General features: G+C 39.3%; 1 protein-coding gene across 1 annotated transcript; it reads right to left on the reverse strand.

Moving 5' to 3' along the window:
• On the reverse strand, positions 1-12,945 carry LOC140365947 (natural resistance-associated macrophage protein 2-like). Its single transcript, XM_072452570.1, has 15 exons — positions 12,803-12,945; positions 12,591-12,710; positions 11,706-11,825; positions 11,519-11,625; positions 10,176-10,246; positions 9,619-9,686; positions 8,683-8,838; positions 7,292-7,450; positions 7,126-7,209; positions 6,137-6,256; positions 5,858-6,007; positions 5,199-5,272; positions 4,965-5,118; positions 3,914-3,967; positions 1-228 (listed from the first exon to the last, which is right to left on the reverse strand). Exons 2-15 carry the CDS (start codon positions 12,660-12,662, stop codon positions 79-81), a joined length of 1,539 nt encoding a protein of 512 aa, XP_072308671.1. The 5' UTR covers positions 12,663-12,710; positions 12,803-12,945; the 3' UTR covers positions 1-78.
• Between the last annotated feature and the right edge of the window lie 4,931 nt (positions 12,946-17,876).

The following is a 17,876-nucleotide window of genomic DNA, read 5'->3' on the forward strand; positions in this document are numbered from 1 at the left end:
ATGACGTTATGGCAGTGTGTTTAGCTCAAGGTCCAGGAGACTCTTTTTACAGTCTCATTTGTTTGACTTGGTTTGTAGTCATCTGTCCGTGACTCCCGTGTCCGTGACTCCCGTGTCCGTGACTCCCGTGTCCGTGACTCCCGTGTCCGTGACTCCCGTGTCCGTGACTCCCATGTCCATGTTGTCGAGCAGGTAACCGTCACCGTGGCGACAATACGATGTCGGCATCTGTAAGAAAAGAAAGACGCGTCAACTCACAACCTCCGATACTAAACGCCTGCCGAGAATCACCGTCTTGACAACATTTATTACAAAAAAACAATGAGAGGCGCAGCGGTTTACGCTCGGCCCGGTCCCGATTCAGACTCTGTTCTGCCCGGCTCTCGTCCGGAAGCAGCCGAACGATTAGTAACACTTGATTGGTAGAAGTCGACAGAATGGAGAGGTTTTATGAGACGTTTTGGATCAAGCGAACGAGGATTAAGGATCACACAGGTCATTCCGTCCCAAGTTTAGTCTCAATTTAGGTTTAGTTTCAAGTAAACGCATGATTCAGAATATCATACACAACATTTGAACAGGAATCGGCGGTTTTAGATACGAATTTCAAAAGCAGCAACATTAGTGACAATAAACGCCACAGAACACACAACAGAGAGCTCATCATGACGACAAAAACACAGACGGATGATTTGAAGATGATTGTACTAATAATATAATTTAACATCGAATCGATTTTGCGGCTCACCTTTGACAACAATATCCAAACTTTCCCTCAATCCTGAAAATGTAAAGAAAAACTGGAAGTACCGTGAGCTCGACCTGTGGCAATAAATCATCCATCCATCCATCCATTTTCTACCGCTTGTTCCCTTTTGGGGTCGCGGGTGACTGGAGCCTATCCCAGTGACTTTGGGCCTTAGGACAGTGGCCAACTTGTCGCAGGGCTGACACAGAGACACAGACATGACAGACAGTTCACGCTCACATTCATTCACTAGGGCCAATTTAGAGTCACCAATTCTACCTGACACATGCATGTGTTTGGACGGTGGGAGGAGCCGGAGAACCCGGAGAGAACCCACGGTAACACGGGGAGAACATGCAGACTCCACCCAGAGAGATCATGTGATGTTGGTCTAGTCCGGGAATCAAACCCATGATCTCCTTCTTGGGAGGCAAGAGCGCTAAACGCCTTTGCCACCGTGCACCCCGGCAATAAATCAGTTTTAGATTTTTAGAACTAGATCTTTTAAGTTTGATGATAGAGTTTAAGATGCCGCTCCACTAACTACACAGAAAACGCAACAAATGTCTTAGTTCACAGTTGTTATTTTTATTCTGCACAAAATTGGTGCCATTTTAAATCAGTAAAAAGCAGACACATTTATGCTTTGTGTTTACAGCTTTGAGTTTGGTGAGGGATGCATTTGCTACAGGTGTTAAAGGAGAACCATGTAACTTTTCTGTAGTTAAAAGGAATGACCTAGGACTTTTATTCAATTTCAAATCAGGTGCTTTTATTGCTCAAAACATGTATTCTAACTGAGCTTCTCCACAGATCTTTTGTTTGACTTTGTCGTTCCATCTCATGCACATATGACATTCTGTCATATGTGCAATTACTGTGCAATTACTGTGAAATTCATGTGCAATCTATGTGCTGTCGTGACACATATTCATGTGCAATTACTGTCGTGATCACATGCAATGGTATTTATGTATTTATTTATTTATTTGTCTATGGGAGTTTTTATTTATTTATAGGAGATCTTCTACTGAAAGTGTTTTTCAGACTTCCTATAAGTGATCTGTTCTTCTGCATCTACCTCTGTATCTACCTGCGTTGCACCAATGAAATTTCCCCATGTGGGACAATAAAGGAATATCTTATCTTATCTTATCTCGAGCTCTGTAGCCGTTAGCGTTAATCCCGCGGGTGTCGGCTGGTACGAACACATCAACCGCATTTACGAGACGTCAAAGCAAAGTTAAAAGTCATTGTTGAGTGTGTAAACCCTTTGGCGTTTTATTTTAGATTAAATTAGTGTGCAAAACTGGCATTCAGGCTAAAAGGCTAACTGACTTTAAGTTGCAATATCCACCTTTACATTTTACTGGCAAGAAGCGCGGATAAACGACATGAATATCACCAAAGAAAAGTTGTCATTACGTGTGTTCTTTTTTAAATACTAAATCCCTAAAGAGGCCATGGAGACCGTCTACAAAAGAAGTTACACAGTGCACCTTTAAATACTTCAACACGGGAGTCTGAGGTGAGAAATAACCTCCGTCACATTAAGAGCAATTTTGTGCGTAAAAATGTAAATGTAGAAATGTGCCTTCACTTAGATCATTGAACGTTTGACAAAATGTATATGTAAAGTCGTATATGGCGTGTCAGTACTACACCATTCATCGTTACAAACACGTCGTTCGATATCTTCAATATGCCGACAGCAAAGAACACAGAAAGTAAAGGAACGAGATCAAACTTTGCGCTGCTCGATGTTAACCAAAGGGAAACAAAAAAGAGAATTTGTTTCACCTGATTTTGAATATTAAACACAGGTGAATTTCTTACTCAGAATGTTTAGGTCTTGAAAATCTATGCGTTGAGTAGAATTAAAAAAAAAAAAGGTGATGTTTTTGTTTTGGAGTTTTTTTTGTTTTCTTTTAAGGGAGGAAAAACACAAGGAAAACAGGTGTTGTTGGAAAATCAAACCGAAAAAATAAATAAACAAAAGATTCAAGGACATTTAAAATTCCAAATCCGACAATTTTTTTTTTTTTTTGACACACTTTGATATTGAGTGGACTGAGAACTAAAACCCTTAAATAATATTCATATTTTCCAAGCTTGACATCACGAAAAAGTAACACATATTAAAGTGCATTGTGTAACTTTTCTGGCCGAGCATCAGCCGCGTGCTCGTTTCCGTGGAGATATTACAGCTGTGCCTGGAATGTTTTTGGTTTTTTTTTTTGCAACGAAAACGGCTGCGATTAAATAAATGCAAAATCGATATGTTTAAAAAGACACACTTCAAAGTAGAAAAGTTACACGGTGAAACTTTAAACATCTATGACTAGGCAAGAGAATTCATGGTCAGTTGTATTGCAATAGCTTCACGTTGGATCGGCTTTCAATGATTACTCCTAAACTGAGGAACTGTCAGGAACACAGAATGGCCTGATATAACAATAATAACTGGGGAAAAAAGCAGTTTCTATCAAAAAGCTGGTGATGCACGTTGTGTTAAAATTCTCGTAGAAATGGCTGGTCTGATAAGTGTAGAAAATCTTGGTTATTTCCATTATTAGTTTGGGTTATGTGGTTCTCCTCGTGAATAGTAAAATTACAGTTACAACCACTTTAGACTAGGACTGGGCAACATGGCACCACTTTGTTCTCCTAATACTGTGTTTTTAATTTATATAATAATAATTTATATTTTCAACAGGTATAAATACACCAGATAAAGTCCAAATTAGAAAATCGTATACACACTTTAAGGTTCATGAACAAAGAAAAGGTAGAATGTTGTGATAACTTCCCTCCACTCTCATTTAACACAAAATAATATGATTCATTCCTCTGTAGTCTGAACGGAAAGCTGTTATGGCCACACAATTGTAGACCTGATGAAAACGAAACAAAACAACAACCAAAAAAAAACAGCTTGCCATTAAATATGAGCAAATTATGGGATAATTGGATCAATGGCTGATTAATTGCCACTGCCCAGTCCTAGTTCAGAGTCTGAGACGCTGGTGCACTTTTGGAGCTCAGAGAAAACAGTGGCGAGCAGAGCGTGTTTGTGTCCGGAGTTTGTGGAGGAGGCGACGGTCGTTTGGCGCAGCGTTACGAGCCGCCCTCAGTCTGCTCCTCGACCAGCGCTGAATGTCTTACCCGGCTCCTGAAGTCCAGACACGCCACTCCCAGAGCCACCAAGCAGTGCCACACCTAAACACACGAGAGAGAGCGCACACACACGTTTAAAGTCCACATGACGCTTTTCCTAATTGTGACTCAGTTTGGTGGTGTAGAACCTGTGGTAAATACTCATCATAGTTTTACTTCTGTTAAGTTGCTGTTTGCTCCAATTCCTGTAATTTTAATGTTTTTTTGTTGTAATTTTCGCAGAGTCCTAAAATGGACTCCCTCTGTGAGGTCATCAGTGTGCGACGTGCCATTGAAAACACAAGACAATTTACACTTAACTGACACGTTTCTGACGGCTTGGAAAAATTAAAGTGTCATATGGTATTGTTTGTCTGCCATATTATAACATTTATATGGATTTTGGCTCTTGTTTACAGTTGGGTTGCTAGTTAACAGTTGTGGAATTACATCTACCTGTGTCATATGCTCATGTCCAACCAGGAAGTACAAATTATAAACTTTACAAAAACAGTAAAAATGGGGACAAACGGGCAAAATGTTTAGTAAAATCTACATTTAAGTGAAATGAGAAGTTTAACCCGTCATAAAGACTTTGAAAAGCAAAATGTATATTGTTACTCTTATTTCATGAAAGGGCAGAATAATAACTAATCAGAACTGACACGTACAGTACAGTGGTTTAGGCATTTGAGTTATTGTGATTAATTTAACTTGGGAAGTACTTTACAGACTTGGGACCTTCTTGCAGTGAGGCTTTAATGTATTTAAAGTGATTCATGCATGTTTGCTCAATCTTTATTCTCAAGCTGTCAAGATTTCCTTCCCCTTTTACTCACTCCCAGCTCTGTACTCATCTTGTTCTCTGATTTGTTTTTTTATTTGTTATTTATTTTTTCCATTTAATTTCAATTTCTAGGAGTTTTATTATATTCCTCTCTAAAACATTAACGATCCGTCGCTTTCCGTAGTCAAAAGTCAGCGGTCTCGTTTCTTTTTGCGACGCCGTTTTCGATCGATATTGCAATTTGAAATGTCCAAAATATCACAAACGACTCACCAGATATCCCACGAAGCAGAGGTAGGCTACAGAGAGCAGCGCCGCCAGAATGTACAGAGAGAGGCTGTTCAGAGCGGTCACGTAAACCACCACGAAATACATGTTTATGGCGCAGACAATGAGGGTCAGGACGCCGCCGCCGATCTTCCACGGCCTGGAAAACAGAGGACGAGCGTTGAGGGTGACGCAGCGAATATATAAAAACACAAATGCACTCAAATCTCTGGAACTCACAATCCGTTTGCAAAGTCGTTCATGATGGCGGTGGCGCTGGTGAAGGTCAGGATCGGGATCAGAGCAAACGGAAGCTGCACAACAGATATTTAAAACCATTATGTGCGTTTATTCTGTTTTCACTGGACATTTTGTTGTGTTCTTAATGCAACTGTGGTTATGATTTTGGGCGTTACACAAAAATTTACTTAAAATATGTATATTAGATTTATAATTTCACTTCCTGTTTGTAATTGATGATATCACACTAGGAAATTACTAGCAAACACTGGTCAAAAACTCATCTAATGTCACAATTGTTGATTGAATTGTTAATTTGACGAATAAAAATATATAGTTGAATAAATGTTTAGAGAGTCAAAAAATATGTTTCTTTGTGTAAATTATGCATAAACTTTGACCGGATGGAATGGATTTGAATGGATATCCCTAGTGTGATGTCACTTCCTGTCATTTTCTCCACAAATACTTGCTCGATTGGTGTAAAACTATAATTCATATGTACAAAGTATAAATAGACCAAATAAAATCTTAATTAGAAAATGGTAAAAACCTGTCATATGCCCTTTAAACTACCTGCTCTTTACACAAATCCAACCTTCAGATTAAAACAGTTGGCTTCATGAGGCCGAGATCAGTGTCCGGTGACTTTCTCGCACCTGCATGCTCTGGAGGACATTGAGGAAGTCGTTCATTCCTGTTAAATGCTGAACGTCCTGGAAAATGGCGACGAGGAGAGTGGGAGTGATGGCGATGGAGCGGGTGAGCAGCACTCGGGCGAAACGAGACCAGTGCAAGTCCAGGAAGCCCTGAAGGAGGGAGACATCTTTGTTAGCCGAGAATCAGACGATTGAATATTAGCTTAACTTTAGTTCACTGTACAGGTCAGAATTTGCCTTTCATTTGAATTGTCACACGTTTGTAAAGTCAATAATTACCTCCATAACAAACTGTCCGGAGTAGGTCCCTGTCATGGTGGAGCTCTGTCCTGCAGCGAGGATCCCAATGGCCCAGATGTAGAGAGCAGCTGGACCGAAGAAGCAGCCCAACACCACGCCCTGGGGCAAGCAGAGACAGTTTATGAACAACTTTAGTACAACAGATCTGCTGCTGAAGAAGAGAGAACAGATCTGCTGCTGAAAGAGAGAGAACAGATCTGCTGCTGAAGAGAGAACAGATCTGCTGCTGAAGAGAGAACAGATCTGCTGCTGAAAGAGAGAGAACAGATCTGCTGCTGAAGAGAGAACAGATCTGCTGCTGAAGAGAGAACAGATCTGCTGCTGTGGTTTAACACAGGGCTGTTTTTAATGTGTCGCCTATTGCAGGCTCAATCGCATAAATAAGATGAATAGGAGAAATGTGTTTGTAACTATAGGCTAATATATCAAATATCAATAAACTGTCTAGGGATATTTCACTGTTGCCAAGAAAATCCATAACGATAACAGAGTATTTTTATACAGATCGATATTACTCTGGTCACGCTTTAATCTGTCTGAGCTCAGATGGGCGTGATTGACAGGCGGATTAGCCAATCAGGGACATGCATGGTCGTTTACGAGTAAAAATGAAAGGCAAAAAAAATAACTTTCTGAAGAATCAATGAGCAAAGCACAAAACTCTGAACGTGGGAGATGTTTGAGTTTGTTCTAAATGACAAATGACAAATGAACTGATTGGTCATCTGATTGTACGGTACTTTGAGTTTGACTCCAGGTGACAAGAGGCGTGTATTCTGACCATTTTTTAGTAATTACGTGTTTAATAGGTCAGTCAAAATAATATCGTGCAAAATTGAAATACAGTTTCTTAGCACTGCTGGTCAGTAAAAAGTAAATTCCTTTCATAGCTCGTTTTAGCCAAAACATATTCATGTTTTTAACTGAAGTAACAGTATTGATCCAGTATTGATCCTCCAGATACTCACCCCTTTGTAGATGTCCACCTCCAGAGTCCCATTGGGAGGGAACAGGTCTGTGTGAGGACTTCCCGTTTCATTGCACACTTTAATCTGCAGAAGAACAAATGTAATAAGCGTACGTTACACCAGGAACGCCACAGCGGCCAAAGGGAGAACGGCTCCTCGCACTCACCACGTCTTCGTTTGTCTTGCCGTAAAACGCCTGTGCGAAAACGGCCACCACAAACACGTTGATGAGGAAGGAGATGAACAGAGCCACGCTGGACTCGATGAAGAAATACTTGTTGGCTTCTTTTACTTCCCTCTTGTTTTTGCGGTCCACATCTCTGGACTAAAAACATGTAAAAGAAAAGGAAAGAAATAACTGAAATGAAAAGGTCAGAGTGGAAAATGTGTTACTTTTTTACATTTAAATTTGAGAGAACAGTGGAAAAGGAATAGCTAAACCAATAAATACATGAATTTCAGAACATGTTTGTAGAAGTTTAAACTACTATAAAGATTTTAGTTGGAATTATTTTGTCTTAAAAAAACAAACTACTGATTTCACACGTTTCCGGTGTCATTTTGATGTAACTACTGCTCTTTCTGATCCATAGAACAACATTGTATTGTCCAGAAAACGTATCATTATTATTATTTGATGACTAAATTTGTTTTTCAACTAAAACATGGAAATTATCAGAACTTAATACCAACTTTTAAAACCAATTTCATCTGGATTCTACACAAGTCTAAAGTCTAAGAGCTGCTACAGTTAAGACCTTGTCATTATTGTTAAGACCTTGTCATTAATTCACTCTATTGAAAATTTTATTTACTGGTACAAAGCGAAATGTTTTAGATGTTACAAAAGTGGAATCAACTTCCAGACGGTCTGAAAATGTCTGTAGATATTCATAACTTCACTCGAAACTTGAAAAAGCACATCCTAGATAATTAACAACATCAGCCAAGTTAGATTTTAGTTGTATTTTTTATCTGTCTGAGCTAATTTAGTAAAAATTAGAAATTTTTGGGGTGCACGGTGGCAAAGGCGGTTAGCGCTCTTGCCTCCCAAGAAGGAGATCGTGGGTTCGATTCCCGGGCCAGACCAACATCACATGATCTCTCTGGGTGGAGTCTCCCCGTGTTACCGCGGGTTCTCCGGCTTCCTCCCACCGTCCAAACACATGCATGTGTTTGGACGCAAAATTGGTGACTCTAAATTGGTGAATGAATGTGAGAGTGAACTGTCTGTAATGTCTGTGTCTCTGTGTTGTCCCTGCGACAAGTTGGCCACTGTCCAGGGTGTACCCCGCCCAAGGCCCGAAGTCACTGGGATAGGCTCCAGTCACCCGCGACCCCGAAAGGGAACAGGCAGTAGAAAATGGATGGATAGAAATGGATTTGTTGCATGGTGTGTTTTATTGAGCGAATGTTAATAAGGAAATGTAACATGTAATTGTAAAGAGATGTGTACTTTCATTACTGTTATTATGTATTCACCTGCCGCAGATGGAAAGTAGCAGTAGCTAAATCTTGTACACGGTCCCTGACAAATAAAGACTTAACTAAACTCACCTTGACTAGAGCCGAGTGGAGGTAAATGTTGTGCGGCATGATCACTGCTCCGACGATGCCCACGGCCTGCTCCAGCTGCAAGGTGCCGCAGCCGGAGCAGTACGGCAAAAACATGCCCTTCAAGAGTTCTCCCTGGTCAGGCTTCACCAAAACGTACTGAGACAACAGAGAGGGAGAGGAGAAATACTGTGAGTGGGTGGGACATATCAGGCAGCGATCCTTAAAGGGGGGCAAAAGTTCAGGAATCTGACGGATCAGTTTGTTTCGGGACGTGCGGTTCAATTCATCCCGATTCTTAAAATAATGAAAAGGTTTGTGTCGGTCTCAGGGACAAAAAAACAGCAAAATAAAACAGACCAAAAAGTGAGTGCGGGGTGCACTGCGAGGATGAGGCCAGTGATGTGGATAAGCAGCAGGCAGACTTGTTGTTACCAGGACGACGTGAAATGAACCATGAAATAAATCAGAGGCATTCTTTAGTGTGACATTGAAAGTCCTTTTTTAGCAAGCGTTTCTGTGGCTTTACAGCAGTTTGGTGAAATGATTGGCCAGAATTACTTGTTGGGAACACTCGGATGCTGCTCTGTCTCGGGGCGTGTGCGGCGCGCTGCCTCCCGCTCACAGCTCGCACACACAAAGGAAGTCCGAGTCGTGCACATTGCCTGGACGTAAGTATGTATGAGACGTAGTAATTTGTCCGTGTGACATTAGAGCAGAAATGCGGCGCGTGGATGCTGCACGGACAATGCGCGCTCAGCGGACGTCTGGATGAGTCTGCAGGGCCGTTTTAATGTTATTTTTCAGCGCGCGTCAGTCAATTTTTGCACCGAGGCGGATCCAGACGTGGGTACAATGCGTCTCGTAACATTTAAAAATCATGAAATGTGTAAGGAAACTTCAAAATGAGAACACATTTGAGCACTGACAAGCACTCACCTCGTAACCAAAACTTATTGCCATTACAGTGATGAGGAATCCAAAGAAAGCTTCAAGTTTTCTCAGACCTGAAAGAAAAAAGTGGGTCAAGAGAATTTTAATTATAGCAGTAGAACAAACTGCCTGGATTGGTTAAAATATCATTGATTGAATAGACGTAGAAGCCATTTTTATTTACAATATATCCTCAAAAGTGGGAAAATCCTCAGTGTTGGAAAGGATATTCAGAATTCTTTAATTTTTCGTATGTTGTACATTAGTAGTTTAGTGCTGTATTTGAATTCAGAATACAAGAGCTGTATTTTCTTTTGTTCTCACTCATACTGTGCATTTTGAATATACTTAAAACTACAACGTGATCATGTACTGCCATATATTCCTTTGGTGCTTGTATGCCTTTTTGACTCTGTTGTGTGGAAATCCTGTGTTGTGGATATTAGTTACACATGTTCTTTCTAAGCCTGGAAATCGATTTAATTCTTTTTTGACACGTCATTTAAAAACTGCTACTGTGACGCACTGATCGACATCTCAGAAGGTTTAACTCAGAGACTTACCATATTTATCTAAGAAGAGGAAAACAAATGTGTCTGTGATGGTGATCAGGACGCCTGCCCACAGTGGGATCCTGAAGTGGAAAGATAAATCATGAGAAGAAATGTGATTGTCCCGGCAAGAAGTTAGCTTTAAAGGTGCTTTAAAAGGTGCAGGCGAGAGCTGGGCCATAGGTGCCAGTGGTGAAATAATCAAATACTTCTAGTACTTCTATGTCTAATCGACTCCAACACTGACAGTTCAAAGCACCCGCTCCTAGGCCCTGGTGGATTAAAGGACACATATTGTGCAACTATTACTTTTTTGAGCGTTAAGTCAATACTTTCACTGAATCATAGAACAATTCTCCAAATGTTTGGCAAACGGTTAAATCCTCATTGCAATTCTGCTCCCTCTTTACCAAATGAAATGAATAAAGAGTCAATTAGTTTGACAATGAAAAAATCTGATTGTGATGCGTTTAACCAGCACTTTTCCGACTCACCAGATCAAATATTCATCAACTGAGATCTCAGGACATTTTCAAATTAAAGTTGCATCGAGTCAACACAGAGATCAGAAAAAGTCTTTTAGCTCCCCGTTTGTGGAACAAAACCCAGAGACTTTTTATATTGAATGATTTTATGGCTTTTGATTAATTCAAAGCACTGGTTAAAAATTACCCACAATGCCAGAGCTCTTGCTTTGTAGAATTTTATCCAATTTTGTATGTAAGTGTGTTTTTATGCATGTCTTAATCTTATTGATTGTTTATTGAAAGTTTTCACCGGCATTTTATCTGTAGATCCTGTTTAACTTGTAATTGTGTAAATGTTTTTATATTTTGTGCATCATAAACATACCTGTGGTTATATTTCACTTCATTTAGGCGCTTTAAGTCCTCTCCCTGTGAGCCTCAGAAAATACCCTGTTCCAAATTTCCCCGATTTGTGAAATCATAGGTATAGTTTTTAAGTTCATACATTATCGTCATCAATCAGCCTGCTGACATTAGTGTGACGCTTTTGTTTTTTTTCACGTGATGGTAATTCTCTCTGCTGCCAATAAAATTCCTGACGAGGGAACGCCCAACATATAAAGTCCTGTGTGCTTTCAGTAGATTATCTTGAGTTCAAAAACACGGGATGCCAAAGTACAGGTACTCCAGAGCAAGTTTAAAGGCCAATGACGCTACAAAATATGTCCTTTAAACCAATCGGAGTGAAGCGTGAATTCTTAGAAGAAGTACGCAGCTTTAATTTCTCCCTAAAGACAATGTAAAGATACTAAATGTACATAAATTGCGATTAAGCCTAGATAACAATGTTTTTGTTTTTTTAGATTTTAAGATTTTCTAGAGTGCTACCTGCCCACAGAGAGAAGGTTGAGCGCTATGGCACAACCGATCACCTCCTGCATGTCCGAGCCAATAATCGCCAACTCCACCATCAACCACAGGATTATCCGTGGAACCTGGGCAGAAAATAAATAAAATATATGGGGGAAAAAAGATGCGTTAAAGGCGACATGCGCGTAACGGCCACCGCGCTCACGATTGGATATTGGCGGTTGCAGACTTCGGCCAAGTGCATCCCCGTAACGACCCCGAGACGCGCCGCCAACCGCTGCAGCAGGAGGCCGATGATGGTGGCCACGAGGAGCACCCACAGGAGCTGGGGAGGAGGAGGAGAACACGATTTATGGAGGTTGTTATGTAGGGATATAAATTATAACATGGGCTAAAGCAATGTCCATAGTGTAAGAAAGTAAAGCAGTAAAGTAGCTTAACAAAACCAAAGTCATCCATTTGACAGATTTACACGCTTTTTCCTTACAGAGGCTAAAATATGATAACTAATAAGATGCTAAATTTACTTTTTTGAACTTTTATCCCCGTTCTAACATTGTTCCAGCATCAAAAAAGCAAGTTCCTTCTGTTTCTAAGTCCATAAATCATCAGCAGAACATAACTTTAACGTGAACATTTCGGTTTAATGACTAGCTTTTGTGTTTCTCCCCCTATGGTAACTGCGGCCAGTAGATGTGCCAACACAAATCCTGATGTGGGAAGGTCCGACTGGCGCGCGGTTTCAAATGTATCAACAACATCTTAATATTTAAACATGAAATGCCAAAGTAAAGCAGCTCGACAATAATGATGGAAAAAAAAGTTTTTTTGCTGTTTGTTGTGCTAAAATTGTCATTGAACTTAGTGTGTAGTGTACAGTTCTGTCAAAATGTGCAGTTTAATCATTTAAGGGACAGTCTGACGATGGTTTCATTAACTTTGACCTTTGACCATTACTGTCCATCTCTTTTATTGCTGTCGCTCTTGGTGAATCTAGTCCGAGTCAAGCATTTTCTTTCCGTTGTATGTTCAAAGCGTTTCAAATACCATACACTAGAAGTACAAAACGACCAAATCAAACTGGAAATACCTTAAAACCTGCTTTGGCTCCAGACTGCAGGTCAGACTCGATGTTCCCCGGATCGAGATAAGCGATACTCATCAAGAACCCGGGTCCGGTGAACGCCCACAGCTTTCGGAAACTAAACGGCTGCAAAAAAAAAAAAAAAAAAAAAAAAAAACGAGACGTGACAGAATGCGTGTTTGAATGGCGCGGCGCTAATGCAAAGACTCGGGCCGTACCTGGTCGCCATCTTCGGGAATGCGCACTTTCTCCTCAAAGTAAGTGGAGAAGCCCTCGTCCTGGTCCGAAGGAGATGACGGAGCAGCGAGGGAGCTGTACTGGTGTGTTCGAATAACGCCGTTCTCCTGAGAGCCTGGGTCATCTGGAAGAACAGATTAAAAGACAAATGAGAGGTGGGCGTTTCCAAATCGTTTGTTTTCTTCTGGTGTATCAGTGTTATTTACCGTATTTTCCGGTCTACAAGTCGCACCTTTTTTCATAGTTTTGGCCGGGGTGCGACTTATACTCATATACTTATACTTATTCTGATACTCCGGAGTGACTTATATGTGATATTATTTGTTATTTTCACACTTGCAACCGTATTTCATACTCCAGTGCAACTTATATATGTTTTTTTCTTCTCTATTATGCATTTTTTGGCTGGTGCGACTTATACTCCGGTGCGACTTATAGTCCGGAAAATACGGTAGTTTGTTTTAGTTTTTCAGTGAGTTTTTGTGTGTGAATGTGAGGTGGAGGGTGGGGTATACGGTATTTTCTTTTTCTTTTTTGACTGTATTATGTTAATTTTAAAGAACTTGTGATGTTATCTTTTGAACAAGGATATAAAAGTGATATTTCTGTGTGTTTTTTTTGCAGTTAGTTTTTTCGGTTCAAGAATTTTACAATTTTAGAAAATGTCATCGGTGATATAAAACTAATTATTTATTTTTAATCAATATCTCCCACGACAAATACTTTCTCGATAATGACTATATTGATTATCGTTCAATAAATAATAGCTGGAACGATCACCATTTTAGTGCTGAATGTTTATCGTGTGTACTTTTCTTTGCATTTGTGGGTAGATTTTTGTTACTTTTTGTTAGTCTTTATTTGAAGGGACAATGTACAGAGTTACATATGATAAGATTTGAGCTGTATTGCTTTCTAGGGATAATCATTAGTTTGTTCTGCTAAGACATTTGTTTTACCAAGGAAGAACAAGAACAAGCACAAGAAAAAGATGAAAAGAAAAAGAAGAAGAAAAAGAACAACCACAACAAGAGGAAGAAGAGCAAGGACAATAACTGGAACAAGAAGTACAAGAGGAAGAAGAACAAGAGGAATAATAATAATAACAAGAACAAACTAGAACAAGAAGTACAAGAAGAACTAGAACAAGAAGAACAAGAAAAGAACTAGAAGAAGAAGAACAAGAGAAGAACAAGAACAAAAAAAAACTAGAACAAGAAGTACAAGAAGAACTGGAACAAGAGGAAGAAGAACAAGAACTAGAAAAACAAGAACAAGATTATATACTCTAAGCACTTCTGAGTTCTGTGCAACGCTACTAACAAACACAAATGCAATTACAGTCAGTTTTTTTTGTCTGTAATAAACTCACAAAATAAATGTTTTTCCCCCCTATAAACTAAATAACCGAATAGAAGTCTGTTCTCTACTCACTGAGCCTGGAGCGCTCATTCGGGACGTCCATCTCGTCTCAAACTTCCCTGTCTGTCCTCTGCTGCCAGATCATAATGACTCTGTCTTTTCCACGCGTTCTAGTCACACGATAATAACGGTGACCGAGGCCGACTTTACAACAGGAAGAAACTGCCTCCAGTCAAAATTAGGAACTGTGATTCATTTGTGCTAAAGGGTTCTGTCAATGGGGTTGGTGTCTGAATAAAATGCCAGTTACCTTCAACAATCTCCTCCTCTTGTTCAGACTTCATTGTAGTGAGGATCAAAAGGTGGAATCACTGGAGACCTGCAGCAAGAAAACAGATTTGATTAAATACTAGTGTCGTACTGGGTCAAATAAAGTATAAACAGTAAACGAGTCCATTGACACAATTCTCCTGCTTATAGACTTTTGCAATGTCAGAAAACCGTGAACAATGCAATGTCTTTTGGAATGTTGCATATCATAAACAATGCAATATTTGAATGCACCAATATAAAATTAGAAAAGAGAAGCTGAAACTGAAACTGAGCAAAGACAAACGACTTGTTGCGTCATGATAGATAAAGGAAAATGTATCGGAAAAAGCATTGTTCAGCCCTAGATGTACATAAACGTGCTTGTAAATGTCAACATTTTTCTGCACTTTTGTTATTTGTATACTCCAGGAATGGTCTATAAAGTATGGAATAGTCGCTTGGAAGATTACAATACAACAGAGCTTCTCAAACTTTTTCTGGTGCCCCCCCTTGGGGGATTAAAAAAACAGTATCCACGCCCCCCCACAGCCTCTGAGCAGAATTGGCTGTAAATTCTGTAAATATAGCGTTTCTAGGAGAAGACGCACTTGCGTTACTTCTCGTCACTGTGGATCACTTTTACCTACCCCCCATCAGTACTACAGTACTTGTAGCGTATGTATCCTTCTTCTTTGGTGGTGTTTTATAGTGGTTGGTGTTACTCTGGACACCAACCGCCATACTTTAGGCTTTATTCTTTAGACTTCGAGGCCCGAGGGCTGATTCTTTTCGGAGCTGACTCGTACCACTGCGTTTCTGTTTCACTGTCATCAAAGCCCATGGAGAAGAAGGAAAGGAATCGAATGCACACACATTCTTTTCACTATGCGCAGTCAGTAGTAGAGCAAGTTCAAATGTTAGATTCTAAAAGGGGAGCAAAGCGTCCAGAGGAGAGACAGAGGAGAGACAGAGGAGGGACAGAGGAGGGACAGAGGAGGGACAGAGGAGGGACAGAGGAGGGACAGAGGAGGGACAGAGGAGGGACAGAGGAGGGACAGAGGAGGGACAGAGGAGGAACGGAGGAGGGACAGAGGAGGAACAGAGGAGGAACGGAGGAGGGACGGAGGAGGGACGGAGGAGAGACAGAGGATACTTAAACTTGTATTGAAACTAAATACTCCTTTGAGCAAGTATCAATACTAAAAAACAAAACAAAAACACTTTAACAGGACAAAATGCTGCCTTTTGTGAACAGTTTTTAAATGATCTTGAGCTTTATCCGAACTAGTTTAAGACCACAATTTTTAATAAAGAATGTAGTATAATAGTGTGTTAAAAATATCAGTCCCATCTTTGATTGCCACTGCAATATTGAAATCGAAATCAAGAATCGAGTACATTCCATACACTTGATGATTTTAAACTCCATAGTTGAGCAGTTTTACTTAAAAACACACATCATCAAACTCGGTTTCAGTTCCCTGTCTTGTTTCAAAAGTCCACCGCAGTAGAACAAACGAAAAGACCACACGTTCCTCCCAGACTCACTTATCCCACAGAGTCCTCGGCGATCACATGACCGTGGGATCAAATCAACCGAAAACATTGTTCTGAAGCGTTTTCCCTCCAGCCTCTGCTTCCCACAGACACGTAAAAGAGTCAATGCAAAACTTGAACACGAGCGCGGCGTTCAAACCCGGCACTTATAGCATCTGTCACTGCTGTAAATTGTTGTTTTGGGGTAAACAAGGAGATCTTTTAATTTCACACTTGGCACAAATTTCTGTTTAGATTTAGTGATGCAAACATCTGTTACACAACAATTGTATATGTGTGTAATATGTGGTAAAAAACAAAACTAAACTAAAATTTTAAATTAGCAAATTTGACATTTTGTGGGCAAAATAGGACATTTTTTTTGTGTTCAAATGTGTTTTAGTTTCTATTGTTTTATTAGACGTTTTGTAGACTCTCTGGTCTTGTTCAGTTTTTTATGTTCTTAAAACATTAGAAAAAATAAAGAAAAAAGTATTACAAGTTTATTCAATTGCATTTTTAATAATTGTTATCTGGACTATTGCGGACTCTAAAACACACTCATAACAAAAGATAGCAGCATTATCAAATCAAAATGTTTAAAATAATAGTAAAAACTAATTGTAAGTATATATTCTCTATATTTAGAAACCTTCAGTCATCACTTAAAAATGTAGTGACTAAATGTATAAAGTTGTCAGTTGTGCCTGCTCTGAGATAATCATCAGTGAAAAGTGTAAATAAAGTTTACTTACTTATTAGAATCAACAGTTTATTGGAACGCATAACAGTATTCACACCTTTGTTGGGATAAGAGTTGAATAGAGTTTCATTTTGGAGTTGACAAAGGAAGCACACCGGGGGGTCAGAGGTCGTATTTAATGCACACGTTTCAAAGTGTCTCGTGGCCAAGTCGCAAGAAATGCTTAATCTCAACTTCTTAGTAAAAAAAAATTACAATTAAAACAACAACAATGACAACACACTACGACAACACAATTATTATTATAATTATTCGGGTCGCAATATAATCGTAAGAACCAAAAAATAATAATCGTGACAATTTTAGAAGTAAAATTAAGCATTTTGTGTGCAATATACAGCCCCAAAAAATAGACCTAAATGTAATAACCTATTTAATCTGGCTGTTCTTTGTCACTTTTAACTTCATTTCGTCTTTCAGAAAGTTCAGTTTGGTAAAGCCGCTCACAAACTTAAGGAACAGTGACATGACAGGCCACGGCAATACAAAATAATTAAAGATTTTACTGTTGTTTGGTCACAGCCTCAACAATCATGAGTAATCGTTAAATCATTTTTCTCACAATAATCGTAAAGCCAAAATTTGATATCGTGACATCCCTACTCCTCTAACTACAAGGAAATATATAATAGTATTTGAGGAGTCTTTTTAATGGAGAGGTCGACAGACAATCCTCTGTAAATGAGGTATTTTTGTGTGTGTTAAATAGCAATAGTTTAAAGTCTGTAATGTCAGTGTTCAATATAAATAAATTAATCAAATATAATTGTGCAATATAAGGACTTTTTTTTAATACATTTTTTTGCATTTCGCATCACCCAACCAAGTAGTATTTTGCATATTTTGGAGATCAAGAGAAGAGACTGACTGGAAGCATAAAAAACACATTTTCAACCGACAAATATAATCTAAAACAGCAGCTTTGACAATCTCTGGATCTATGACGCCTCCCACAGAGCAGCGAGACAGAACAAAAATACCATTCAAATGATATGCTTTGAATGTCTCCAGTACGTTTTAAAGTAGATCAATAAACTATACATATATTTTTTTATTTAATTTTACTTAAACATTTTTTAGAA

The sequence above is a fragment of the Eucyclogobius newberryi genome, unplaced genomic scaffold, assembly GCF_026437365.1.
Source record: "Eucyclogobius newberryi isolate DKJ021-1_F unplaced genomic scaffold, fEucNew1.0.hap1 SCAF_19, whole genome shotgun sequence".
NCBI classification, from domain to species: Eukaryota; Metazoa; Chordata; class Actinopteri; order Gobiiformes; family Gobiidae; genus Eucyclogobius; species Eucyclogobius newberryi.